The sequence below is a fragment of the Pleurodeles waltl genome, chromosome 11 (genome assembly GCF_031143425.1).
Source record: "Pleurodeles waltl isolate 20211129_DDA chromosome 11, aPleWal1.hap1.20221129, whole genome shotgun sequence".
NCBI lineage: Eukaryota > Metazoa > Chordata > Amphibia > Caudata > Salamandridae > Pleurodeles > Pleurodeles waltl.
Window position 1 is genome coordinate 615728832 of NC_090450.1, and position 27342 is coordinate 615756173.

Below are 27342 nucleotides of genomic sequence, written 5' to 3' on the forward strand. Positions count from 1 at the left end.
GGTACGATGTAGGTGCATAGAACAACAAAGAAAATAACTTAAGAGTGGTTGTATTTAAAACGTCTGTTAAGGTGATCAAAAGTTATGCTATTATACTACACTTGAACACTGAATGATGTGGAAACTTGCTTTTAGAAGCAGGGTGAATTGAAGAGGAATGTATAGGCCTAGTGTTCGCCCTAATGTGCAAAAGGAAAACAGAAAAGGTTGGGATTGGATTACTAAAATAAATGGTGCACAGGTTTGTACCATACTGTTATGCATCCTAGAGAGGTTATATATACTGAAAGCAAATACATCACGACAATTTTCCATCAACAAATTCTTAATTTAAAAAACCCAAACCACAACCTAGAGACTGTGATGAAAGAAGAATAAGGCACAATTGAAGAGCAATCCACTGTTTAAAAAATGTACGCAGCAAGGATTTCCAAATCAAATAACTTCGGATTTTAGCTAACTACCAAAGGAAGAATAAACAATCAAACAAGGTTGGCAACTTAGGGGGGAAGAGCAATGTCATACTCTAGAGCAGTGGTTCCCAACCTGTGGTCCGGGGACGCCTGGGGGTCCGCGAAGTCTCCCCATGGGGTCCGCGACTACTTAGAAAATTAAATAATATTAACAGATTAGGTCCCCAACTTTCAGTAATGACTCAGTGCGGGGGTCCCCAGATTCCAATAAACGTTCAGTGGGGGTCCCCGGGCTCCAATACTGATGAAGTGGGGGTTCACAGAAGTCAAAAGGTTGCGAACCACTGCTCTAGAGAATGAGACCAACCCTACTATGTCAATTTAGGACAGTATTGCTGTGTGGTAACAATGTAGATACACTGAATGAGCACTGTTGGATCAAAAGTTTTGATAATGCTTTAGTGGCACAGAAGCAAGCACTGGACAACTTCTATATTCATTTCTAAAATCCCAACATAAACAGCTGAATTAACATGTATTTTAAAAGTGTTCATGTTTTAATTTGTGGCGGATATTGCTTTTACCATGGCAGGCGCTGTGCCCACTGGAACTGACAAGGCGCTAACATGATTTAACAATGTGGAAATATTTTAATAATTAGAATGGATTATTATTAGTAGAAATTAATATGATTTATAATGATTTATTTGACTTGGTAGTATAAAGTTACGGGTGTGCAGGAACATTTAATTCACATCTCTGTCATATCTAATATAATGCTTTAAAAAAGATTGCAATTAATATTGAAAAATGCTTTTGCATATTTTATTTTATATTATTAATGATGGATTCATAAGTTTGTATATTATGTGTGTTTTATTAATGACAATATTTATGCATAGAATTTGTTTTGTTAGCATCACTAGGCCTGAAAGTTTTATATTGTTGTAACATGAAATGTTGATTCATCTACTTTCCCTCTAACATGAATGTTCTCATTAGGTTGTTTCACATGAATAGTAAAGAGTCCTGTTGTATTATGTGCACGTTTTTCCCCCATTGGCCGTGAATGTGGTACATCGAGAGCTGGAGATTGGGAACAAAGACAGACACCATTATTTTATTAAATTCTCTCATGAGAACTATTGTATGCCATGGGAAGATGCTGGAATGTATCAAGTGATGTACAGAGTTGCCAGTCATTGTCAGTGTCACAGAGAAAGAGCGATGACTTCATCCAGACCCATGAATCTTCTTCGTTGTTGCAAATTTAATGTGTGTCTCAATTTTCATTGGAAATTGTTCTTTTTATGCTATATGGACTCATCAACTAGACCAATCAAACTGCTTAGAGTAATTTCAAGTAGGGAACGGACTCCTAAGTGTAGAGCAGAGACCCTTTGAATCTTGAACTGTTAACTTGTCCCCATGTTCTGCACTTTCTCCCTGATGGTTCTTCTTTGCTGATGATCTACTGCTTTGCTGATGAACCTAAATTGTATGCTGATCGCAGGAGAGGTATATTCAGATGCAATGCCAATTGTCCCCTTGCCTTGTTACTTTTCAATTAGATCTAGCTTGTTGACACCTGCTGTTTTTTTTTTTAGTTAGTCTAACTTAGCCCACAATAGAGGGTTTTTCCAAATTTGTTTTGTCCTTCTTTCTTTTTGCATTTTGCCCACATGTGTTAGCCCGTCCCCAAACATGCTTGTCCTAATTTGTAATGGTAGTAGGTTGTCCCTGAAATTTTGCCCACCGAATTTGATATACTGATCCTTGAATTTAACTTGACTAATGCCATCATCAAATGATTTGAAATGTATTTCTGTTGCACAAATTATTTCATTGCTAGTATGTGTAATTCTTTTTGGCTTTGATACTAAATAGATTAAATTTATTTTGTAGATTTGGTCAGCCTATGGTTTTTCTTTCTCTTTATAACTTGATTCTGCACACAATTTTTGTTACATTGGCTCTGTGGTTATAATAAAGCTTTGAAACCTTTCACAGGTTGAAGTTTTGCTTCTGTGGCCACATTGGTCATGGTGTTTAAATTTGTTGTTGTATTGATTGAGATTGGAATAATTGTATATGGTTAACCATACTCCTCACTGGGTCCAAAGATCCCTTTGACCTTTTGGGAAGTGTTTTCGAATCCTGACCAGGAGGAGAAATTGCATTAGCAAAATGATGTAGTGTCTTGTCATCAACCAGGAAGTCTACAAATTCTGTCAATATTGCTTTAAATGTACAAGTCATAACACCAACAAAAAATTTAAATAAACCTATCCTGTAATGGTCATCAGAGGCAAGATAGCAACAGAAATTGCATGAAGACTACACAGGATTGATAGAAGCACACAGCCCAAATTTAGACCAAAGCCCTTTATGCCAGTTTGGAGCCTGGAACATTGTTGCTTAATTCAGTTAATATATTTTTTACTAGTACATTAGAGATCTTTTTCACACACCAAGTATTGTGGACACTGATCATTACACACAATATTTGACTGTTTGCCAGTAGTTGGTTATTACACCTTGTTAAATGCACAATTGCTGTATAGTCACCTTTCATTACTAGTATGATTCTATAATGTTATATGTGAGGACTATGATTATACATACAGCTCTTAGAGGCACATATGGGTTCCTTGGAAACATGGCAGGGTTATGAGTTGGGCCAACAATTCCAAAGGAGGGCACCAGTCATAGGGTGTAATACACAGGTGGCATCAAATGTCTTTGAAAGGAGAAAAAATAATAATTTTACAGTGCACATAGAGCACTCCAGAACACCTTATGTTAGACCTGGCATCCTTGGTATGGTTTCGCCTAACTTTTTGCCCTCTGATATTCTGTTTTGCTGACCTCGTTTTTGCTGGTTTCAGGACTCTGGGCACTTTAACACTGCTAACCAGTGCTAAAGTGCTCGTGCTCTCTGTTTTAAACATGGTAACATTGGCTTATCCACAATTGGCATATTTAATTTACTTATTAGTCCCTAGTAAAGTGCCCTAACTGTGCCCAGGGCCTGTAAATTAATTGCTGCCAGAGGGCTTGCAGCACTGATTGTGCCACCCACATTAGAAGCCCCTTAAACATGACTCAGGCCTGCCATTGAAGAGACTGTGTGCAGTTTTAAACTGCTATGCCGGCCTGGCAAGTTAACACTCTTGCCAGGCCCAAACCTCCCTTTTAGTACATATAAGTCATCCCTAAGTAAGGTCCTGGACTGCCCCAAGGGCACGGGCCAGTGTATTTAAAAAGTTGGACATGTATTTTTAAGTTTTACATGTCGAGGTAGTAAAAAAAAACCTCTTAATTTGTTTTTCACTATTGCAAGGCGTATCTCTCCCATAGGTGAACATTGGCATCTCCTTATTACATTTTATAAGTGTAATTTACAATTGGGAAGAGATGGGACCCCCAAAGTTTGGTGTCTCTGGAATCACAATTTAAAATCACAACTGATGGTAAAGTTGGATGTTAAATTTTAATTCTGAAAATGACACTTTTAGAAAGTTGGAATTTTCTTACTTTTAATCATCTAGTCCCTTCTGCTTGTCTCTGAATACACGTCTGGGTGGGTTACAGCTGGGCTCTTGAGCATTCCCTCCAGACAGCCACACACAAAGGGAGCTTAGGCATGACTGATGGTCCATCAACATCCCGATGTCCCATTCTGGGCAAGATGGAGGAACTGACACTTGTGCCCATATGGGCTGATCCCACACAGGGGGCTGCATAACCCCTTGTAGTGAATCTGGAGGAAGGCCAGAGACTCTGTGCAATTCAAAGGCCTCTCTTTGAAGTCTTCCCCACTTCAAAGGCACACAGGAACTGGATTTCTGACATCACCAAATCAGTACCCTTCTGGACATGATGACGTTCTGCCAGGAAGCAGGACTGCTGTGCTGTTGAAGGGACTGTCACTATGGTGGACTCAGCTGGACTATGCTGGACTCCTGCTCTGCTGTGCCCACACTGCTGCCCTCTTTGCCTCAGAGTGAGAAGCACTGGGCCTGCATCTATACATCCTCAGAACCAAAGTGACTCCAAGGGCTTGCTGGCTTGCCTCCTGTTCTGAAGTCTCAGGGACATCAACGTCTTCACTTCATCCTGCAACAGCATCTGGACTTTGATTTCTGAACGTTTTGCCCTGCCAATAGGTGCCAATCCTTCCCTGGGCCCTTGAAGTGGGTATAAAGTGCTGCAACTGCAAAATCCATGCATCACCATTGATGCGTGGTTGGAACCCACGCAGCTCCCCTCGGCGCTGATGCATCACCGCTGTAGCTGAGGACAAAGTCATTGCATCACCAGCTGTGCATCTTGGCGATGCATCGCCTACCTTGCTAAGAAACTGCTGATGATGCACCACAGATTGCGTGACGAACCGACGCATCGCCTACATCCAGTGGGGTCGACACAAATGCATCGCCTTCTCTTCTAAATGCTTTAGGCCCCGTCAAAGGTGCAACAAGGTACTTTTTCAGCAGGACAGGGTTGGTCCTTGTGTTCAACTCGCACTCCATCACAGTCAGCCTTACTGTTCAGATTTCACCCGGTCTAGACCGACCAGATAGACCTGGTTGGGGCTTTACGCTTTTAAGCACTATATTGTTTTTAATGTTTAAAAATTCATATCTCTACCTCTACTTATTGGATTTTTTGCCTTTTTGGTCTTGCTTTGTTCATCAAATTAAGTGTGGAGTATATTTGTGTGTGTTTTCACTGTTTTACTGTTTTAAGTGTTGCACAAATACTTTACACATTGCCTCTTAAGTTATGCCTGCCTGCCCTGTGCCAAGCTACCAGGGGACAAAAACATGTTAATTTATGGTGTGCATCTGACTTACCCTGAATAGGATTGTGGTTCCTGCTTTGGCAGGGGGCATACCTCTGCCAACCAGAAACTCAGATTCTAACACCTTATATAGTTTGACTTGGGTTCTAAAAATCCATGCAACATTCCAACTCATGATTACACTAAGGTCTGAAGGTTAAAGCTATCTGGGAAAAGCAGGCTCTGACTACATCAGGGCTCTCAGTATGACGGGACATGCATACTGGCAAACCATGCATTGCAACTAATCACAGCACATTTATTTGGTCATTAAAAACTTTGAGGGGAGACATCTTGAAAAGGTTGTATTTCAAAATATTGATGACAGAAAAATTGCGCTACCAAAATATTGTGGCCTAAATATCTTAAAGATTGAGAACCAAAATATAGTGATGGCAAAAAAAGTATATAGATAGATAGATAGACAGATAGATTGAGCGATAGATATATATCTATACATACATATTTAATTTATAGCAATATCACAAAAAATATTGAATGGAATTACACCAAATTTGTCAGGAAGCTAAATCTTGGTCCAGAAAGAGTGATTTGATGTTAATCAATTCAGTAGTTTTGGAGCTATTAAACGTAAAAAATATTTGTATACCTGGTCGGTTGGGTTTGAGAAACTCTCGCAAGAGTACCTCAAACCCAGTTTAAAAAAACAGAGCCTTCTGATTGTCTTAGGGGGCTTTTCCGCCAGGTCTTAAACCAGGTTTCTGCCCGCCACCCCAGCGGGGATCTCCAAATAGGCCCTGCGGGTGTGCGGCCGCATTGGCGCCGCCCGGCGGTTTCAACTTGGCGGGCGAAGGTTGAAATGAGGGCCATAGTTTTTAAAAGTGCGTGTTTAAACATGAACTGAGAAACCCTCCTGCCCTGATGGTAATGCTATTAGTAAACAAAGAGACAAGTCATGGATTATGGGTACTCTTAATGTGGCCTATACTCTTATTAGATATGGAGCAAAGTTTTAGTCTATTTCATCAAACAAAAGGTTTGATTTGCACAGCAGAAATGCTGATCTCACATATTCGAAGGTGCATTCATATGTGGGAATGCAGAAAAAGGTGACTGTAAAATAAGTTATTTGCCTAGGATCACACAATTTGAGGCGTGTTTATGTGTTAAGTTCATTAAAGTTAGGTCAAGTAGATTATTCAAGTTTCTCTACCTGAAGGTCTAGTAACATTTTTATGATGTTTTTAGATTTTGTGAGACCTGCCTTTAATAGCTGTGTCAACCAAGCCAGCGGTCAAATTGATGATTGGCTCAGGGGTGCACTAGACTAGATTGCTGCCATCACAAGACTAGTCATCCACAGAAGTAAACCATCAGAAGCATGGTTTTCTGCTGAACCCTTAGTTCTTAAAAAGCAACACAAGAAGCTTGAACATCTCTGGTGTAAATCCTATGATCAATGCAGTAGAGACAACTATAAGATAGCCATGAAAACCTATTGTATTCACATTAATCAGTCACACCAAGAGTATTATTCTGAGGACAATTTTGCATCCAATAGCTCCTCTCGAGCAGGTCATCAAATCCCTTACTTCATTAACAACTGTTGAACCTTTCTCAAGTCCTTTGGTTGAGAGTTGTGATGCCCTAGCCTCCTTCTTTTCTGAAAAGGTGATAAATATTTGTGTTTCTTTTTCATCATAAACTAGAAACCATCCACAACTGGAGACATGGTTAAACCCAATAGTCGGTGGTATAAAGCTTCATCACTTCTGCCTTATCCAAATTCAGGAACTTGCGTACCTCTTCTCCACTGTCAAATTGGGGTCCCCATCTGACCTAAATTATCCTACCATCTTGAAGCTGGGTTGTGAAAGCATCCAGCTGGCCCTATGTGAACTCATTTATCCATCCCTGGCCTCCAGATGTGTTCCCCAGCAATAGAAGCATGCTATGGTGATACCGTTTATGAAAAAAACACTACTCAACCCCTCCAAATAGGAAAATCACTGATCCAAATCACTGTTACTCCAATTCTCAAAAAGTACTGAGAAACACGTAAAAAAGCAGTTCTCCAGCTATCTGGGGGATAATAATTGACGGCACGAGACCCAATCCAGTTTCCGCCCCTCACATTGCACTGAATCTACCTTGTTGCTGGCTTCTGAATCAGCTTGTCGAATTATGGATGAGGAGGACACAGCGGCCATGTTGATGATGGACCTTAGTGCCGCCTTCGATACAGTGTCACACAATAGTCTGCTGAAGAGGCTTTGGAATTGTGGAATTGGTGGCAGTGTGTTGCACTGGCTGTCCTCTTTCCTTTCAAGATGCACCTTTCAGGTATCTCAGAAACGTTTTGAGTTCACGGTGAGCATCCTGCAGAAGGGAGCCCCACAGGGCTCTTCACTTTATGTTTATGTCCTCCCCAGTAGTGGCTGCTGCGAGGAAGGGGTGGGGTGGCAGCCCCTGGAGTGGGGGGTGAGGGAGGAACCAATAATAAAAAATAAAAATAAAAATTAAAACGTACATGCCGACTTGGTGTTCCACCGCTCCCACTGCCTCGATTCTTCCTGTCTTCTTCCTCCCCTCCCCACCCAATCCCGAAGCTTCTATCATGCTGTTACCAGCCGTGGGACTGGTTTGAGTGGGCAGAAATGCTGCTCAGGTAGGGAGTGGGAGCCCACGCTTGGTCTCCACCCAATTGAGCAGCACAGTCGGGTGGAGAGTTCTAAGTGTGCATGTCAGTTTGGCCAGCTTCAGACAGCCAGCCAAACTGACAAGTGCACTTAGAAGTGCACATATCACTCCTCCACTCTGGTGACATGTGGGTGGCAGGCCCCGCTCTGCCCTCACTAAGCGGAAAAATAAAGTGATAATAAAACACTTTTATTGTCACTTTATTTTTCTGCTTTTAGTAGTGGGGTGACGCTCCTCCACTATAGCAGAGGGGCCACCCCTCGTCCACCCTTTGGGGATGTCATTGAACGACACAGGTTTTCTATTATCTCATATGCTGATGACACACAAATTGGCATCATCGTGTCACAGAACAGTGACATTGTGGCCTTCTCCCTCCATGAATGCCTATCAGAACTAGCGTATGGAAGGACCTAAACTGTTTGAAACTTAATGCAGGGAAGATAGAGCTAGTGGTCTGAGGCAAGCACCCTGACATCTGGTCCAATGCTTGGTGGCCCTATGGCCATGGTCCTCTACCCGTTTCTAAGGCCAAGATTAAAAACCTAGGCATCAAGTTTGATGCTAAAATGCTAAACTAGCTTTTCATTTTCAAATCACTGCCCTCGCAGGGAAGTGTTTTGGGAGACTGAAGTCGCTGAGGAAAGTTATCCATCTTTTACCAAAGGAGGCCAGTAAACTGTGATCCAGGCACTGGTGATATCCAGGCTGGATAATTTCAACATCTTGTATGTGGGGTTGAACCAGGCCCATCTAAATAGAAATCGGTCCTGAACGTGGTGCCTCGAGCACTGTTGAAGCTACCTAGGTGCGCCTCTATGAGACCCGCACTGCGGAAACTACATTGGCTTCCAATAAGGCATATGGTTCTTTTTAAAGCACTCTGTTATCTCTTTAAGGCTTTTTCCTCCCAGGGTCCTCACCTCTTTCAGTTGATGGTAAAACCATATATGTCCACCAGATATTTGAGATTAGCTGTAGCTAAAGGCATTGTCCCAAAATTCAAAAGATCTAGAGCAGGAGGCAGTTCTTTTGGTCTCCTAGCTCCTAAAGCTTGGAATACCCTGCCTGTGGGAAACCTGCAAGCCCCATCCAAACTCCTATTCAGGAAGAATTTAAAGACCTGGTTTTTCGGCTTAGAGTGATTTTTTTCCATCAAAGCGGGTAGCTCCCCCCGTCTACTGTGTCCGCATCAAAGCGCTGGAAAGATCCACATGAAGTAGCCTTGTGCGTTATAAATTATATTATTATTATTATTGTTGTTATTATTATTATTATTATTATAGTAGTTGTTTGATGATGTCATCAGTGATGTCATCAATCATGTCAATTGGTATGTCATCAGTGATGGCATCAATGCTGTCATTTAATATGCAATGAGTGATGGAATATGTAAGGTCATAAGCACTTAGCTCTGCTAACTATAGCTGGTGAATTTCTGTGCCTTTTGGTTCATAACATTATGCTGTGGCTGACAATTTCATCTAACTGTAACATCACGTTTGTTTTTTTCAGAAATTTCTAAGGCTTGTTTTTATGTAAAGTTACATATTATTACAATTCCAAACTATAACTTCACTTTAACCTTTGTTTTTTAAGTGAATTTCTAGATTTCCTTTAACATAAAGTAATATTTTATTTCCATATATGTATATATACATATGTGTATATATATGTATATATATGAATACATCATGATCATGGGCTTGCAGTCTACAGTTTAAAGCAGATTCATTACCACTTGGAATGACAAGGCAATGGAATTGAGGAACATTTAAAAAAATAGCCTACACTATTTGTGGAGAACAGTTTGGTTGGATTTATAGATGATTACCCCAGAGTACCTTTCAGAAAGGGAGCGACCTTTAAAGATTGATTATGGAAGATTGATATTGGGAAGACATTGAAGACAACAGGCAAAGATGTTAAAGGTTTCTTTACTTGCTTAAAATGAAAAGCTTGCAAGAATAGCCCAATGTTGCCAAATACTTATCCCCTCTATCAGGAACCAAAAAAAAGAATTCACTTGTACACCTGACTTTAGTGTTGTGTACTGAGTTGTCCCTGTGGAGTGAAATAAGCTACTTAGGAAGTAGAGCCATCCTGTGTAAAAATAGATATTGGAACACACTAGGGCTATTAAACATGCTGACAATCAATATTCAGTTCCTTGCCATTTTGATACATTACATAACAGGGACAGTACTCTGTTAAGATTTTCTAAGATCAACAGAGTTCCAGCAATTAAAAGAGGAGTGAATAGAATATGGGCTTTTAGGCAGCTGGATTCCAGGTAACTCTTGGAACATAATTCTAAATTCTCCAATGGCGTAAATACAGATGAAGAATTGTATATGAATCTGTGCTAACTGGGCAATCTTGTGTCAGTCTGGACATCAATGAAGCCTTGATTAGCTCCTTAGTGTGATATCTGTTATATACAGTAATTGGTATAGTCTTAACTGTATTTTCTTTCTTTTCTTCTCCTTTTGGTTATTTTCTTATTTCTTAGATTGTTTTCTTCATTTGCTTTTTTCTTGCAGGGTTGGGGATTAAAGGAGATTGAGCCTGTTGTATAATGACAGTATTTAAGGTGGAGTACTATTTTTGTTTTTTCCTTATATGCCCACTAGGGCGTAATTGTTACTTAACTGCTAATGATGTAACTTTAATCAAAATGTCTACGATTTGCCGTTCTTTTATGGGCCCACTTAGGCGGAATGATGATAACCACTGCTCACTTATGTTATTCATTACCGCATTCATGTTAATATTATTGATTGTATTGCTCTATGATTTATTTTGGATTTATGATTCCTTGTTTGCAATGACAGCAGTATTAGTTCTTAGAGAAATTCATGGATAATGGAGATATTTACAAAAACTCTGTTTGGATTGGGAGCATTAACAAGTATTTAAGCTGTCAGACATTGAAACACGCTATTGACATTATTTGTTGCATGTGAACTGCAAGCAACACTTAAGATTCTTATACTTGTTATACTGTTATACTGTTATACTGTTCTATGTTTCCAACCATGTGCTAAAATGGCTAACACAGACATCTCAACCAGTTAAGTCTGGATTCCTTCTTTTTTGTTGTTCACTTTTGATGGGTTTAAATACATAAGGGAAAAATAGTACTTCACCCGTGATCGAGGTGTCTGGCATGCCAAAACGCATAGAGTGTTTTTCGTTCTGAATCCTGTTATGGATTACTGGATTAAGTAAATAAATCTTTTTGACTGATCCGCATCACTGGAGTGTGCATTTCTCTAATAGATACATAAATATATATATTCACTGAAATATATATTATATAATTATATACATATATTCACTGAAATATATTTTATATATGTATATAGCTATAGATATAGTAGACAGATATATTGTCATGTTTAGGGGTGGACAGAACTCGCTGAGTTTTACTCTGTGGAATTCCGCAGAGTTACATAAAAACTCTGCGAGATTCCATGGAGGTCCGCCAACGAGCTGAAAATAAGCATGTCACGCTTCTTGCTCTGCAATTTAGTGGCAGTAGTGCAAGCACCACTAAAAACTCAGGGCGATCTGTTCCATCCGGTGAGGAATTGCACAGCCGTTCAAGTTGATTTTGCTGCCACTCGAGCAGAAAATCCACTCGAGCTGCAGCAAATCTACTCAAGAAGCAGCCCTCAGACCATAAGCACCCATGACCACCCACATTACAAAATCACTCTAGGGGACACCAAATATCGCTCACGCTCACAAGCTTGTATTCCTGGAACCTTGTGTGGAAAAATTCAACCAAGTGGCTATTGGTGGAATTTGGCCAGAACCAGTAACCAAATTCCACCAATTCCCAACAGAATGAAACATTCTGCCCATCCCTGGCCATGCTACTTATTTCTGGAGTTAAGTATAACAAACCTACATTTTCATCTGTATACTTTGTCAATATTTTGGGAGTTGATGTTTTAGCCAAAGTATATTGGTAAGGGATCCTCAAAAAACCTCTGCAAGCCTCTAACTTTAGCTGGCCAAACACATAATTATATATTCAACTTCAAAAAGTGGAATATGTAAAAGTTCACATTCAACAAAGTGAGTAAGAGCTGAAGGTCCCAAAGTGTAAAGCCGTTAGATACGCATTTAGTTGGGAAATATGCACCTGCCAGCCATTTTCTGCCATCGCATTCTAGGGTCCTATGCACACATTACCTAAAGATCAGAGGGATCAAAGCGGAGGGGCAGTCATGATGAAACATGCCAAAACGACTCTCTAAAATCAAGCAGATGATGCACAGTTTTCAGGATAGTAAGAGTCAGAGTGCAGGCTTGAATCCCCTGATTTCTTGGTTTAGTTTTCACTAAACTGTCAAGAACTTTTTGGGTCAGGATATTAACGTCTACCTTTTTTGCACACTAACTCTCTTGCTGACAACACCAGTGGTACTTAAATTGCACATTTCCCAAGCCTTAATTTGCACAGGTAGTTGGCATTTCTGGTGGCCGAGACCTATTTTGCGTCATTCGACATTGGCTAAGAGCAAGAGAAACAAAAAAGGTAGAGAAGGGAAATAAACTGAGGGACAGACACACAAGAAAACAGTGACAAAGGAAGAAGCAGGGATCAAAAAGAACCTAGAAGAGTGAAATAAATGAATGGAAAGCATGATGAGATGGAATCAAAATTAGGCAAAGTTGCCATTGGCAAGCCCAGTATTTAGCAGCTTTGGTTTCGTAAGACAACATTTGTGCCTCTGCACCTTTTATCACAAATTAAGAACTGGTGTGTATCTTTAAAGTTGTATCTACCTCAATTTGGTTGAACAACGAGTTGTCAAACTTGAAGCCAGGAATTCTCTTTTCACTGCAGATTAGTCCCACGTCCTCGGAGTGTTTGCAGTCGGTTACCCCCCATCCATTGGAAGTACAGGCCGCTATCGTTGACTCCTTACCATTACAGTTCACGTTATCAAGCCAGATACGACCTATGGAAGAAAATTGGAAGATATGTCTAGGCGCAAGGTCTAATTTTACAAAGTAAGCACTTTCCAATGCATGAAGATGAGGAAATGAACAGTGACAGAAAGTGGATTCTCCCCTCTCCACATCCTATACGCAGATTGATTTAAAACCCTCAAGGTTCAAAATGCTGTCATTCAAGAACATACTTATTCAGTCGAATTCAATGTGTATTTGGTCTGAACAAATGATTTACATCTGCTTGAACTCAGGCGGGTGGCTCTTTAACTTCCTTACCCCCTACTGAAATTGCTGCTTTTCGAATTTGCCAAGGATCCTTGGAAGTATTATCATGCATATAGAGTAACACTAAAAAAATCAACATTTACTGTGAAATGCATGATGCATAGTTGGTTTTGTGCATTTGTGTGATTTGGGAAAAATGTCTTGTTTTTTTAAGACAAAGGCAGATCGAGATCAAAGGACAGCTATCGACAAGAGACCCCTGGACTGAAAATGTATAACACATGATGTTTGCTGTTAGAGTGAAACATAATACCACCCCCAAACAATCCAGCAGTCTATCTAATATATCTCCCAGAGAGGTAAAGCAATTCTAGTAGCATATTATGGAAACAAAACGAAAAATGCATTGACATTTTAATAAACTTTATTTCCGCTAAGAAGGAAATGCTTTAGGAGACCTGAGTTGGACTGAAATTCAATAAGTTTTTGCCACGCACTACTGCTTGATTGTTAACATTTTTTAGCACTTCAGGGCGAATATCGAAGTCCAGCTGTGTTCTGAAAATAGAGTAATCCACAACCATAGACAGTTGTATATGAAACAATAGTAATTCACTTTTGGGCTGGAATTAACTTTGCTAAGTGTAACTATTTCTCAGATCACCATAATTTGGAGGAACACCCATAAAGTGAAGAAGAGACAACAAAGGTCAGGGCTATGTGCCATTTTGCACACACTCAAATGCAAAAAACTAAACAGAGATTTCCAGCATTTACAATGCCACAACAGAAAATGCTCTTGTAAAAAGTATGGACATTTTTATTGAAAAAAACTCTGTCAAACGAGCTCACAGATTTACCTGTGCACATTATTTGCTGAAAAATGGGTAGAATCCTACCATCTTTTGACATCATGATATCTACTTAAAAGATAATCCAATAATTTGCTGAAAAAATGATTCTGTGTATTGTTATGTAAAATACACTGTTCACTGCATTTTGCTAAAAGGGGAAGCAAATCAGAGCAACGAGATACTGCCCAAAAGGTGTCTGATCTGAGCAAATGTGACCTGTATACACACTGACTAAGCAAAGCTAGCAAGATTTAAATAACATTAGTGAAGGTTGTGCACCACCAGCAATGAAACAGACAAGATGGTGGCTTTGGACAATGCCTTGTACGTGTGGTGTAGAGAAGACTCTTGTCTTCTTGCTCTCTTATTACACTCAATGGCTTTTCACGAAGGGTGTGCGAAGTTCTGAAGTCTCTTTTCTCTCAACTCTGGGTGTAGGTCTCGCAGACAGATAGCTTTAACTGTCTCGTGTTAAAAGATCTATTGTGCATAACACCAATACTTCAAGTGAGTGCTGGGTCAGCCCATTGCTCATGATTGACTGGTTTTTCTTTCTGTCTAATGTGCGTGCCTCTTATACAGTGGTTTCCCTTAATGTTCTCCTCTCTGCTCTCTGTTGTTCCCTGTTGCTCAGTGGCACTGAGTTGCTCCTCCAAATCTTCCAAAGCTCCCTCTACCCCTTCATGTCCCTTTTTTATCTGAACATTTTTTTCTTTTATAGAGAGACCTGAGTTGCAGTTTGCTGCTAACTAGCTATTTTTCTTTAATGCACTTTTGTGCACACGTTATTTTTGTTTAAAAAATCCTCCAAGAAGACGGGCGTCCGCTATCTCGAAACAGAAAATATTTAACAAAAAACAAAAAACATCATATTATCAGGACACATAAATGTGTAGATTTGTGGTGATGCATGAATTCATTTTTGCCAAAGCTGTTCCACGTTGGTAAAAACACTGGCAACGGCAAAAGGTTGACTAACTCTTTCAAATGTGCAAACTATTGGCTTTGCCAATGCATCTTTTAACTAGGGCTGTAAGCAAAGCATAGAGCTCCAGTGGCATAAACAAAGAGGGGCAGCTAACTGCAACAGAGGACTGATGGCACTTAGCAGCCATCCACCATGTGCCCTGTTTTAAAAACATGCACCCTGCTGTCTCACGGAAAAATGAATGCATCTGCACATGAAGCCCAGACTATGCTGAGTGCTCTCGGTGTCTATTCATACATCCCTGACACCCGCACATCATCACAACCCCGCTTCCCCTCCTGACATGCATGAGAACACCTCTTTGGGCTACCATGCCTGGCATTTACTGGCAGAGTACCTTAGGAGGGTGCAGCTGAGTCCTTCTTCGTTTTTCTAAAATCAGGGATGTCCCTCAGAGACCTCCTCCTTCAGGAAATGATAGACGATGAGGTGGAATGTCCCTCCTCTCCATCCATCATTCCCTTCTACTTAGAGGTCCCGGGGTGGGACACCAGTGAAATGAAAACATGGCCTCGGAGTCAAGCTTCCCATTGATCATCTCCAGAGGGTGCTAGGTAGTGCTGCAGCTGGGACAGTGGAACAGTACAGTTGAAGGACAATAGTGGATCTCCCCAAACTACCCACTGGCTGGAAATTCTCGTATTTCCTTAACTATACATCCATAATTAAAATTTCACACACCCCTAATTTGGACACAATCAATCATATTTATTTATTTATTGGTTTATTTCTGAGAATTCCATAGTGCTGCATGGCACCTTGGCAACATCAGACACCTAAAGAAAAGCAAAACATTTACATATTAAGTGGAATTACAGCAGTACCACAGTAAGAGTGTAGCCAGTTGTCAGCTCTGCTCCCAGAATGGGCAATCTTCGATCACGACCCTTAGAGGAAGGTATGTGCCAACTTGTAACCTTTTTTAAATAACTCTTTACAAGAGTCTTTTTTTTATTTTAATGGGAATTTGGGTCAGAAAACGTTTTGGACTAAGTTACAGATTTGTTTTAGGTCTTTTGGAAGATGGGTGTTGGATTAGATGGGTGGAGGATGATATCAGGTTTTGCTGAAAGCTCACGCTGCGTCAGGAATCTTCATGGATAATGTAGAGAGTTTTAAATGTGATTGTGTATTACACCAGAAGGCAGTAGAAGGCATCCAGTACTGGAATCAGGACATATTAATCTGTATAAACATTCTATCTGCTTGATTGTGTAATTGTTGCAGCCTGGTGAGTTAGGAGGTCTGTGAAAGCGATATAGCAGCAGACCAAGCACATCATCCCCTGGGCTTGCTAGGCTTTCTTATTTTTTCCTGTTTGTTTAGTGTTCTCCTGCCCCAAAAAGCAGTTTAAACAAATAAATAAAATCATTGTGCTAAAACTCAGGCAGCCAGCTCTGGCATGCCTTTACTGTGTGTATGCCTTTACTACGCATGCCTTTCCCACGCAAGGTAAGTATTGTGAGGCAAGTTTATCCCCTAACTTTATATATGTAGTAAACCCTAAAAATACCCTTACCACTCTATACTATCCCTACACAATGCATATATATATATATATATATATATACATATATCAAAAACGAAGTTGTCCTCATGTGAAAGCGCACTCCCAACAGGTTATATAAACGGGAAGAAAAAGCAAAGCCAGCAACTCACAGTGAATTCTTTAACCAGTTTCATTATTCCAGGCCTTAGGTTATAAAATCATCTCTGGACACGTGAAATATAAAAGGGTTGCGTAGGTGCAGCCAGTGCTGGAAGCGTTCCAGGCATTTCTTTCTTACTATGGCTTCAGCTTGTCTAATTACAGGCACCTGATTAGTCTCTTTAAATACCAGTCCGCCCCAGTGGGCCTCTCAAGTGAGTAACAGTGCATGCTGGTTGTGGTGGTCCTGCAATTTTTTCATTTTGCCCCGAGTGGGTTGCTGGAGCCAAACGAAATAATGAACCAAAGTGCAAAACCTTTGTAGGTGAATCCAAAGTAAAATTGTCAGATTTGCTGTGAATATCCCAACCTGATTGCTCTTATGAGACAATCCATTTTTAGTCACACAGACCTGCTTCGATGTGCAGTGGTGCTGCTTTCCCGGCTGGACAGGCCGGTTAATTATCAAAAACAAAGTTGTCCTCATGTGAAAGCGCACTCCCAACAGGTTATATAAACGGGAAGAAAAAGCAAAGCCAGCAACTCACAGTGAATTCTTTAAGCAGTTTCATTATTCCAGGCCTTAGGTTATAAAATCAGAGATGATTGTATACCTGTGATCGCAAATACTTTGTGAATAATGATGAGCTTGTGGATGGAAATGCACAGCTCTGATTAGCTGCTAACACTTTAAACCAGGAAGTATTAGCAGACCCTTGGGACTTGGCTTGAGCCGAGTCCCACAAAAAAGTGTTAAAAAAAAGACAAGGGGCCAGGGTAGAGTCACCCTGACCCCTTAGAGGGTCCCCCCCCAGAGAAAAAAGTATTTTTATTTTAAAAAAAAATGTCCACGAAATCGTGACGTCACAAATTTGCAGGAAAAAACAAAACAAAATCAAGCGCGGGCTCCCGAGTTTGTTATTTAATAAGCCTCTCAGTGGGCCAGTTCCTCGGGGTATTGTTTGATAGGGGCCCTCCTGGCCCTTCCACATCCCCGGGGACCACCACTTCCCTAGGGCATTTACTAAGTTTGGCGCAGGGGTGTTGTGCGACCCCCACTCACCCTGGGGGCCCCAGGGGCAAAACTATTTTCTGATGTGGGGGAGGCCAGACAGTCTACCCCACAGCCCCCGGGACCACAACCTCCCTGGGGCATGAAGAAATTGGATGCAGGGGGCTGCGTGGTCCCGGGGGCCACCACCTCCACGGGGCAAATAGTAATAATGTAAAGGGGGTCAGTTTCAGGACTCAGCAGCCCCAGGGGCCACCACCTCCCTGGGGTGTTGCAGAAATTGGGGGCATGGGGGGGCACATCCCCAGAGAACATCATCACCCTGGAGCAAATAGTAAAAAAATGTAAAAGGGGTCCGCCCTGGCACAGAACACGGCAACTCTGATGGTCTGTCCAGGTTCTTCCGCCTTAGCGAAGAGGACTCCCCAGGGGTTGGGTAATTCCCCCTACTCTCAGCTGGAGGGGACATGTGTTAGATCTGGCAGCCTTTTAGTGTGTCTCCCCTGTCTTTTTGCCATCTGATATCCTGGTTTTGGACTCTACTTTTGCTGGTTTATTGTCTCTGTGCACCTTACCACTGCTAATCAGTGCTAAAGTGCAAGTGCTCCCCATATAAATTGTACTGTGGATTGGTTTGTCCATAATTGGCATATTTGATTTACTAATAAGTCCCTAGTAATGTGCCCTAGAGGTGCCCAGGGCCTGTGAATCAAATGCTACTAGTGGGCCTGCAGCACTGGTTGTGCCACCCACATTAGTAGCTCTGAAAACATGACTCAGACCTGCCATTGCAGCGTCTCTGTGTGCAGTTTTAAACTGCCAATTCGACTTGACAAGTGTACCCAATTGCCAGACCTCAACCTTCCCTTTTACTACATGTAAGGCACCCCTAAGTTAGGCCCTATGTAGCCCCATGGGCAGGGTGCAGTGTATGTTTAAGGTAGGACATATACTAGTATGTTTTATATGTCCTCACAGTGAAATACTGCCAAATTCGGTTTTCACTGTGCAAGGCCTATCTCTCTCATAGGTCAACATGGGGGCTGCCTTTAAATATCCTCAAAGCGCAGATTCTCTTTGAGAGCAGATAAAAAGGTGGAGTTTAGGGTCTCTGAGCTCACAATTTAAAAATACATATTTTCATGAAGTTGGTTTTTAGATTGTTAGTTTGAAAATGCCACTTTTAGAAAATAGGCATTTTCTTGCTTAATCCATTCTGTGACTCTGCCTGTTTGTGGATTCCCCATCTGGGTCAATTTGACAGTTGGGCTGTTCACACCTCTCCTCTAGGCAGTGACACAAAGGGGCTGGGGTGTAGCCAGCATATTTTCATTAGCCATCTCTGCTGGAGGAGAGGGGAGGAGTGGTCACTCACACCAGAAAGGACTGTGCCTGCCCTCACACAATGTCGTCTCCGACCCCCTGGTGAGTGTCTGGGGCCTGGCCTGGACAAGGACGGATCTTGCAAACACTTGAGACTTTGCTTTGAAGTTTGCCAACTTCAAAGGCAGAACTTGGTATAAGAAGAAGACCCAAAACCCCAGACTTCTAGAATCTTTTTGGAATCTAGAGGAACCTCTGCCCAGGAGGAGAGCTGAAGAGCTGAAGGAGGAGTACTGTCTCTCTGCTGTGCTGCTTTGCTCGACTGGCCTGCAGTTGCTGCCTCTGCCTGAAAAGAGTGCAAAGGGTGAACTTTGCTGTGTGTCCTGCTTGAGAAAATTAAGTAGAGCTTGCCTCCAGTTGGAAGTCTCAGGGACACCCGAGACTTCAGTTTCCTCGACCTGCAGCACTGGGAACTGTGTGTTTTGTGCTGTTCAAGAGGAAAAACTACTGCAACGCCACCAATGACGCCACTGGCCTGCACCATGACCTGCCGATGCCACACGGAGTCGCACTGCCCCGCTTCGCACCGCGACCCTGGTCTCCCCAATGGCATCATTGTACGACTTCACCGAGCCACTGCCCGCCCTGCGACCTGTGGGCCCTGCACTCCCACATCGCCTGCTCACACCGCAGCCTGGGCATCCCCGACGACGACGCTCCTCCTGACACTGGCACTGCTGTCTGCACCGTGGCCTGTGGACAATCCTCGCAAGGTACACAAAGCACCGTCCCGTCCTGCACCACAGCCCCGGTCCACCGACGCCAGCACCATCGACTCCTGTGTCGTCACCAGGCATCCTGCCTGCACCCTGAACTGTAGACACCGCTCGTGAGGGTAGCAAAGCACCGTCCCGTCCCGCACCTCTGGCTTGGACCTACCAACGACAGCGCTTCAGCAACGACGACGCCACTGCCTGCACCGTGACCTGTGCACACCGCACGTTGTCCACCCCGCTTCACACTGCAGCCCTGGTCTCAACTACGCCGCTGGACACCATCACGAGTCGCTGCCTGCACCGCGACAAGTGGGCATCGCGCATCGCATCATCCCGCTTTGCACCGCAGCCCCACCACCATCCACGCTGGCGCATCTAACTTCATCAGCCTGGAGTTCAATCCGCAACGTGTGTGACCTCAAGGGCTCGATGATTCCTGCACCAAATCCGGAACCAACACCGCAACGTCAGTGACGCCGTTCTCCGGAGCTCACCGTGAGGATCACAACGCCCTGCAAATCCAAGGTACTGTTTGTGGGTCTTCCCGACACCGTAGCTGGCCCACAACGCCGCAGCCGGCCTGAACTGTTGGTTTTGTTGATCACAACATTGTAATAGCCCCAGGACGAATTATCCACTCCAAGGAACAGTATTTTTGAGTAAATCTTGCAGAATTCATATTGTTATTACTGTATGTTGCATTTTGATCATATTTGGTCTGGTTTTATATAGATAAATATTGGCTATTTTTCTAAAACTGGTGTGGTGTCAGTTTGTAGTGTTTTCACTTATTACTGTGTGTTATGTGCAAATGCTTTACACATTGCTTCTGAGATAAGCCGGACTGCTTGTGCAAAGCTACCAAGGGGGTGACCAGGGGTTATCAGAGTGGGTTTCTCCCTAATCCTCACTAGAGAGAGGGTCCCTACTTAAACAGGGTGCAAACTGACTGCCAACAAGAGACCCCATTTCTAACAGCTTTCATTTGGTATGAGCTTTGACAGGTCCCACCAAGCGAGAGCAAACTGTAAGTCCACTCCCAGTGGGCAGAAGCAGGAATACTGCTCCCGCTCGGTGGAAGCGGACTTTTCATCTGTTTTCCTGCCCGCTGTCAAGCAGGAAGATGAATATAGATGAAGGGATTTGTTCCTGCATGCAGGGAACAGCATTTTTAGCTTGAGGATCCCCATGCGGTTCCCAGGAGACTTTGGGCACTCCTTTGAGCATAATATCTTAAGTAGTGGCTGTACAGTGTAAGGGATAATCTCATGGGAGAAGATCTAGAGGCCTTTCTATCTTTGCAAAGCCTTCATGATTCATCACCTGGAACACATGATTTTGACACAGATAAGATTATCACTATCCTCCAACAAGAGGGTATCAGCCAATCGAGTGGTACCAGAAATTTCAGACCAAAGTCAACTCTTTTCCCCAAACTAAACAGGATGACAAGTTTCATGAAACTGTTATTAAGGAGCTGAGAAAACAGAGGAAGAGGGGACAGTTGGAGGGGCAAGGATTTGATTAAACAACAACAGCAGGCCTTGGGTACTTAGGTATACTACAAAGAGCCACCTTTAAGGGAACTGAGGGATATCAGGGGGCATGAGCCTATTGATAGGAATGATTACCCACAGAGTATTCTTCTCTTTCATGACTTTCTAGACTTCTGGAAAGATCGAGAGGTACTGGATTTTTAGGAATATCAGTACTTGAAATATACCTCTACACAAAGGGCCTCATTATGACCCTGGCGGGCGGCGGAGGCCGCCCGCCAGGATCCCGCCCTCCAAATTACCGCGCCGCGGTCAAAAGACCGCGGCGGGTATTACGAGTTTTCCCCTGGGCTGGCGGGCGGTTCCAGTTAAACCGCCCGCCAGCCCAGGGGAAAACGACCTTCCCACGAGGATGCCGGCTCGTAATCGAGCCGGCGGAGTGGGAAGGTGCGACGGGTGCTACTGCACCCGTCGCGTATTTCACTGTCTGCAAGGCAGACAGTGAAATACATTTTGGGGCCCTCTTACGGGGGCCCCTGCCGTGCCCATGCCATTGGCATGGGCACAGCAGGGGCCCCCAGGGGTCCCGCGACCCCCCCTACCGCCATCCTGTTCATGGCGGCTTTCCCGCCATGAACTGGATGGCGGTAGGGGGGGTCAGAATCCTCATGGCTGCGGAGCGCGCTCCGCAGCCATGGAGGATTCCAATGAGCAGCGGAAAGTCAGCGGGAGACCGCTGACTTTCCGCTTCTGACCGCGGCTGAACCGCCGCGGTCAGAATGCTCATTGGAGCACCGCCAGCCTGTCGGCGGTGCTCCCGTGGTCGGTGGCCCTGGCGGCCACCGGCCGCCAGGGTCAGAATGACCCTCAAAGTCTGATATTTTACCATCTGTCTAAAATTCACAAAAATACCATCACACTATCAGGAAGACCAATAGTCTTGATCAAATCCAGCTTAGTTGAAAATGCATCTACATACATAGATTCCTTTTTGTTTCCCTTTGTGAGAAATGTAAGTTCCTACATTAAGGACACAAAAGATTTTCTAAGATTTCTTAATGGCATCAACTGGGAGAATGAATTATGGTTGATTAAACTGGACATCACAAGTTTATAAATGAGCAGTGGAGGCATTCCTATGAACTGGACCCCTTAGATTGCATGAACATAATATCATGCTTCTCCAGATGATTGAATTCTGTCTGCATAACAATATATTAACATTTGCAGGGCTATTTTATAGGCAGAGGCAGGTTACTGCTATGGGCAAGTGTTTCACCCCCAGCTATGCAAACCTGCTCGTGGGATGGTGGGAGGGGCATGAGTAAAGGAATACATAGAGTGGATGGACATCCTGGCACTTTGAGCTTGTTATATAAATGACCTCTTCATATGTTGGAGAGGGACTAGACAAGCAGCTGAGAACTCCATTGATACCTCGAATCATAATAATCTGAATTTGCATTTTACGAGCAGTCTGCGTCAAACAGAGGTGTCTTTTCTTTATTTAAAAAGTGTACTTAAAAAACAGTATTCCCTATGGGGAGCTACTGCAAATGAGATGTAACTGCACAACAGAGGGGGACTACCAAGTAGCAGAGAATATGACGCTAGAGAGATTCCGAGGGAGGGGGTATAACCCGACTGTATTATAGAGTGCTAGGGAGAAATCCCAATCTCAGAAATGTGACATTTTACTGATGGTGAAGAGAGATAAGATAGTGGGCGGTCATCAGGTCAGACTGATTGTGGGGCAGTCGATTCACGGCTTGAGTGATCATTCTGGGGAGACAAGAGGTGCCTGATGAGTACAAATGACACTGTTATTGACTGAATGCCCTGATTAAGCTTCCTCCACAGACACGAGGTGATGAATTTTAATTATAAATCTTTGATCATATATATTTTGTGATTATTCTCTTGTTTGGTGGGACGGGGGAACCCAGGTGTCTTAATCGGGAAGCCAGTGTATACATAAGAATGACAAAGCTGCTCGACCACACATATATGTAAATCTGTGGGCCAACCACAATAACACATTTTGGGCTATTTGAGATGGGAAATGTAATATATTAATAATGTACAGTGATGAAGATCTTCGAATGTGCAATATCATAAAAAATCATAGGCATGCCTTCACTTTAAGATGGCTGCCACGTTCTTTTTGTGATTTCTATCCCTGTTGACCACAAGTTCATTCTTAATGTTTTGATTGTGTGTCATGTGATGGATTGTGCTTTTTTATAAAAAGAGAATCTTTTGTTGGTGTCACTTGCGTTGAAAAAGGCTTGACTAACCGAAACAAGTCTTCACGTTTGGTGAAATTAAACATTTGTAACTCTTTACCCTGTGAGCGCCTATCTTCTTTTTAAGACTGTGCATGTGGTCGCTGGTTTCGCTCCCCCCCCCACATTTGACGGACACCCTCTACGCGGTGGAGCTGCTCCTTTGGAGAAGGTTTGAAAACATATATATTAATTATATTATAATGTTACGTAGGGGTGGGCGCCTCTAAGTTGTTATAGTTAGGACCTAGTTCTTATAGAAAAAATATTTTTTTACTTGCCTATGTCTTTGGTGCCGGCTGATGAAGCTTCACAAAATGTTCCCAAAAATATTTGACGCTCACGTCAGCTGCTGTTTGAAAAGTTTCAGGGTGTTCCATCAATCAGGGGTCGAGGAAAAGTGGGGTAAAAAAAGTTGAGTTTCCCATTTTAATTCCCATAGCGATTTTGAACAGGAATAACACCCGAACTACTGGATGGAATTACACCAAATGTGGCAGAAAGGTAGCTCTTGGTCCAGAAAGCACACTTTGTTATTTGGTGTAAATGCATTCAAAAGTTTTGGAAATATTAAAGAAAAACTGAATTTGTATATATTAAGATGTGAAGGTCTCACAAACCCTGCCAATCTTGTGCTGAGATCTGATTGGCTGCCAATACTTCAACAAGGAAGTGTTGGCAGCCATGTTGGGATGCTGCTTCATCTGAGTCCCAGAATAAAGGATTGAAAAAAAGAAAAGGGGCCAGGGTAGGGATATCCTGACCCCTTAGCTCTGGTGCTGGGGTCCTACAGGGACCCCGCCAGAGAGAAAAACAATTTTTTAAGTGCTTGGTGGGAGACTGGGCTGATCCGTGGATCCACTGAAAATTAAAAAAACAACACAGAGAAGCTCCCAGGTAGCCAGGTCCCAGGGGTATGTCAAATTTTGAATAAGGGGGGGCTGAATGGCCCCCTCCCACAGCCCTGGAGACCACCACTTCCCCAGGGCTAAGTAGATTAGGAATGCAGAGAGGCACGTGCCCCCACAGCCCCAGTGTCCATCACCTCCCAGAGGCTAAATAAGGTGAAGGAGGGCCATGTGACCCCCATTGAAGAGCCATAGATGGCCCTGGGGACCGCCCAGGGCCAGCTCCTGCTATGTCCTGGGGTGCCCACCCTCGCAACATAGCTGTTTGCTCTGACTTAGTTGGAGCTGACAGCTCCCACCAAGTAAAAGCAAACCCATAAGTTCCAGCAAGAGCTGTCAAACGAAATGGAAGAGGAGGTTTCCTCTGTTTCCCTTCCTGGAGACATGCATGCAGGGAAACAGAGAAAACTATTGCTCTCAGAGAGAGAGAGCTGTATCTTTGGCAACTTCTTCTCTGTGACAGCAATACTCGCTCCCACAGGAGGCCTTCAGCCAGCTGGGACCACGGGGGCCTTAAGGCTCCCCCAGCAGAACCTAATGGTAGTTACTGGGTGCCCTGGGGGTCACCTAGGTGACATGGCTGGGCCCAGGGGAATGGTGTCCCAGAGGCTGAGATCAGCCTGGAGGCGGAGGCCATGCGGGCCCCTCACCCCCAAAAAACATAAAATGTATAGGTTGGGCCCCAGGGGATGGGTTCCCCAGGGAGGAGGGTGGCTTGGGGAGAGGGGCTGTGTGGCCCCTCCCACCCAAACATTAAATGTTTAGGCCGGGTCCTGGAGGGTGAGGTCCCCAGTGCTGAGAACAGCCTGGGGAGGGGTGCTAAGGGGGGTCTGGGCAGCCACCCTTCATTTAATTAAGCATTCACCCTAGGAAGGAGGCAGTCCCCGGGGCTTTGTGGGAGCCTGGTGCTGCATGTCCTCCCCCCACCCCAAAAAAAATGCATTTAGAGGGCCTGTCCCTGTGGCAGAGATTGGCCCGGGAGGGGGGGCACACGGTGTCCCAGTCTTACAACCTGAGTTAAGATATAGTGGGAGGGCCGCTGTCTGTCAAGGTGGTGGAGGTCATTACCTGCATCATCTTGACCAGACTTCTGTCTGCCATACCTTGACAACTCCCTAGCCATGCTGTAATCTCTGCGTCTTCACAGGATTCACAGCTATGGCAGCTCCAGTGAAGGCACAAAAAGCTTGGCTTGTGCTTACCGTGTTTCTAATGGCATTTCTCCAAACTGTTGTGTTTTAAAAAACAAACTCCTAAAGCAGGAGTTTTCTTCTGAAAAGCAAAAAATGGAGGTGTGAGGGTCAGTATTTGTTTTTTCTGCTCATGGCAGTGATGGACAGAAAAAGGGCAACAGACCATCTGCTCTAAAAAGTGCAGGTGGTCTAGTGCCCTTACTCCAATGGCCCATTGAAGTAAGTTTTCAGATGGAGGAGCCAGTGAGCAAACTCACAGTCTGACCAACTCATAATTGAAGGAGCAGACCTAGGTTTTAGTGGATACTGTACTTCGCCACATTTAGGGTGGACTACCCTGTCCGCCAATTTCTAAATAAAGCTCGTAATTTGTATATGTTGTTTTTTTGAGCCAATAGAATGATGGGAGGTTCTCCATTGGTGGGGAGACTGGAGGATATTGGAGGAGTCATAGAAGACAGGATGAAAAGAAAATATTCCCATCCATTAGACAAGCTTTTTCAATTCACAGAGAATGCTTAAAAAAAGATGCTGCAGCAGTGAGCAAAAAAGAGAATAAACAAGAATAAGCTGATTCTCTAACCACTTGCACATTGACTGGACCCAATATGTACAAATGTGAATTCAAATGCATGTTAGTGCATTAGAGTCAGACAGATCACTCAAGTTGTCATTATTAACATGTGGTCTGAGTCAGACATGTTAAAAACAAGAAAAGCCACCGAAGAAATTGTTTACAATCGTCCACCTCAAGCCTATCGATGGATACAAAAAAAATTGTGACGGGATCTCCTCACACACAATCAAGTGTTATGCTTAATCATAGGATTCCCCTCACTCTTCAAAAAACCTCTTTGATGAAGAGCAGGCCTAAGCTTTATGGTCAAGGAGGCATTTCTACCTAACTAGTGAACCTGTGATATGAACAGGTTAAAAACCAGTGCGGTAAATCAAAACTACCTCATTTGAATGAGATATCACTTGGTACTAAAAGCAGTGTGGAGACTAGGGGAACCAATCCCCAATTCCCACATAGACTGTCAACATGTTTCTGCTTCTTGCCCACAAGAGTCCCTGGCATTCGCCAGGACGGAACACGGATCATAATGTGGCATGTACCCCTATCAGTGCCACATTAAATTTGAGCTGACCATTGTCGTCCCGCACTTTCCTAGATTCCTCAGTACTTAGAAAATAACAAACAAACACGCTATTTAAAAACGATAGGTTGGATATTGTGCTGCAATGGCTGAAATTCTAAATGCCTCATAGATTCTGTCAGAAACAGTAATTACACAGTCACTGGTGGAGCCAGATAGCCGTGAACCACTCACAAACATCAAAAAAAGAACAGATTAGAACAGCTTTACATAGTGTATGCATGAATGAATACTTAAGAAAGAACACAGCTCCAAAAGGTCTGCTTGTTACCAGTGAGTCCTGCATTTTTCTTAATAACAAAGAGTTTAGGAAGAACTGGTCTTTCATAGCTTGGAAATGTTTAAGAGACTGGCTTGTACTATTTATCAACAAAGCAAAAAAGACATCAGACCTTCCATTGATTGGCATCCAGACTAGCGAGAACAATTTAAAAGCCTTTGCAGAGATCTTTTTTTTCAAGACAAAGTTTCATAAAATCAAGGCAGACCATTCACAGTACTTACTCAATCGAAATTAACAATACTAAGGAAAGATGTGCAGAAATTCAGTCGCGAGAGGGAGTTCCCAAAAACAACTGATGAA

General features: G+C 43.1%; 1 protein-coding gene across 1 annotated transcript in view; it reads right to left on the reverse strand.

Moving 5' to 3' along the window:
* Nucleotides 1-27342, reverse strand: part of LOXL2 (lysyl oxidase like 2) — a 408112-nt gene that overhangs the window by 309286 nt on the left and 71484 nt on the right. The window contains exon 3 of the mRNA XM_069214120.1: nt 12721-12896. Coding sequence (XP_069070221.1) covers nt 12721-12896 — 176 coding nt within the window. The remainder of the gene's footprint in view (nt 1-12720; nt 12897-27342) is intronic.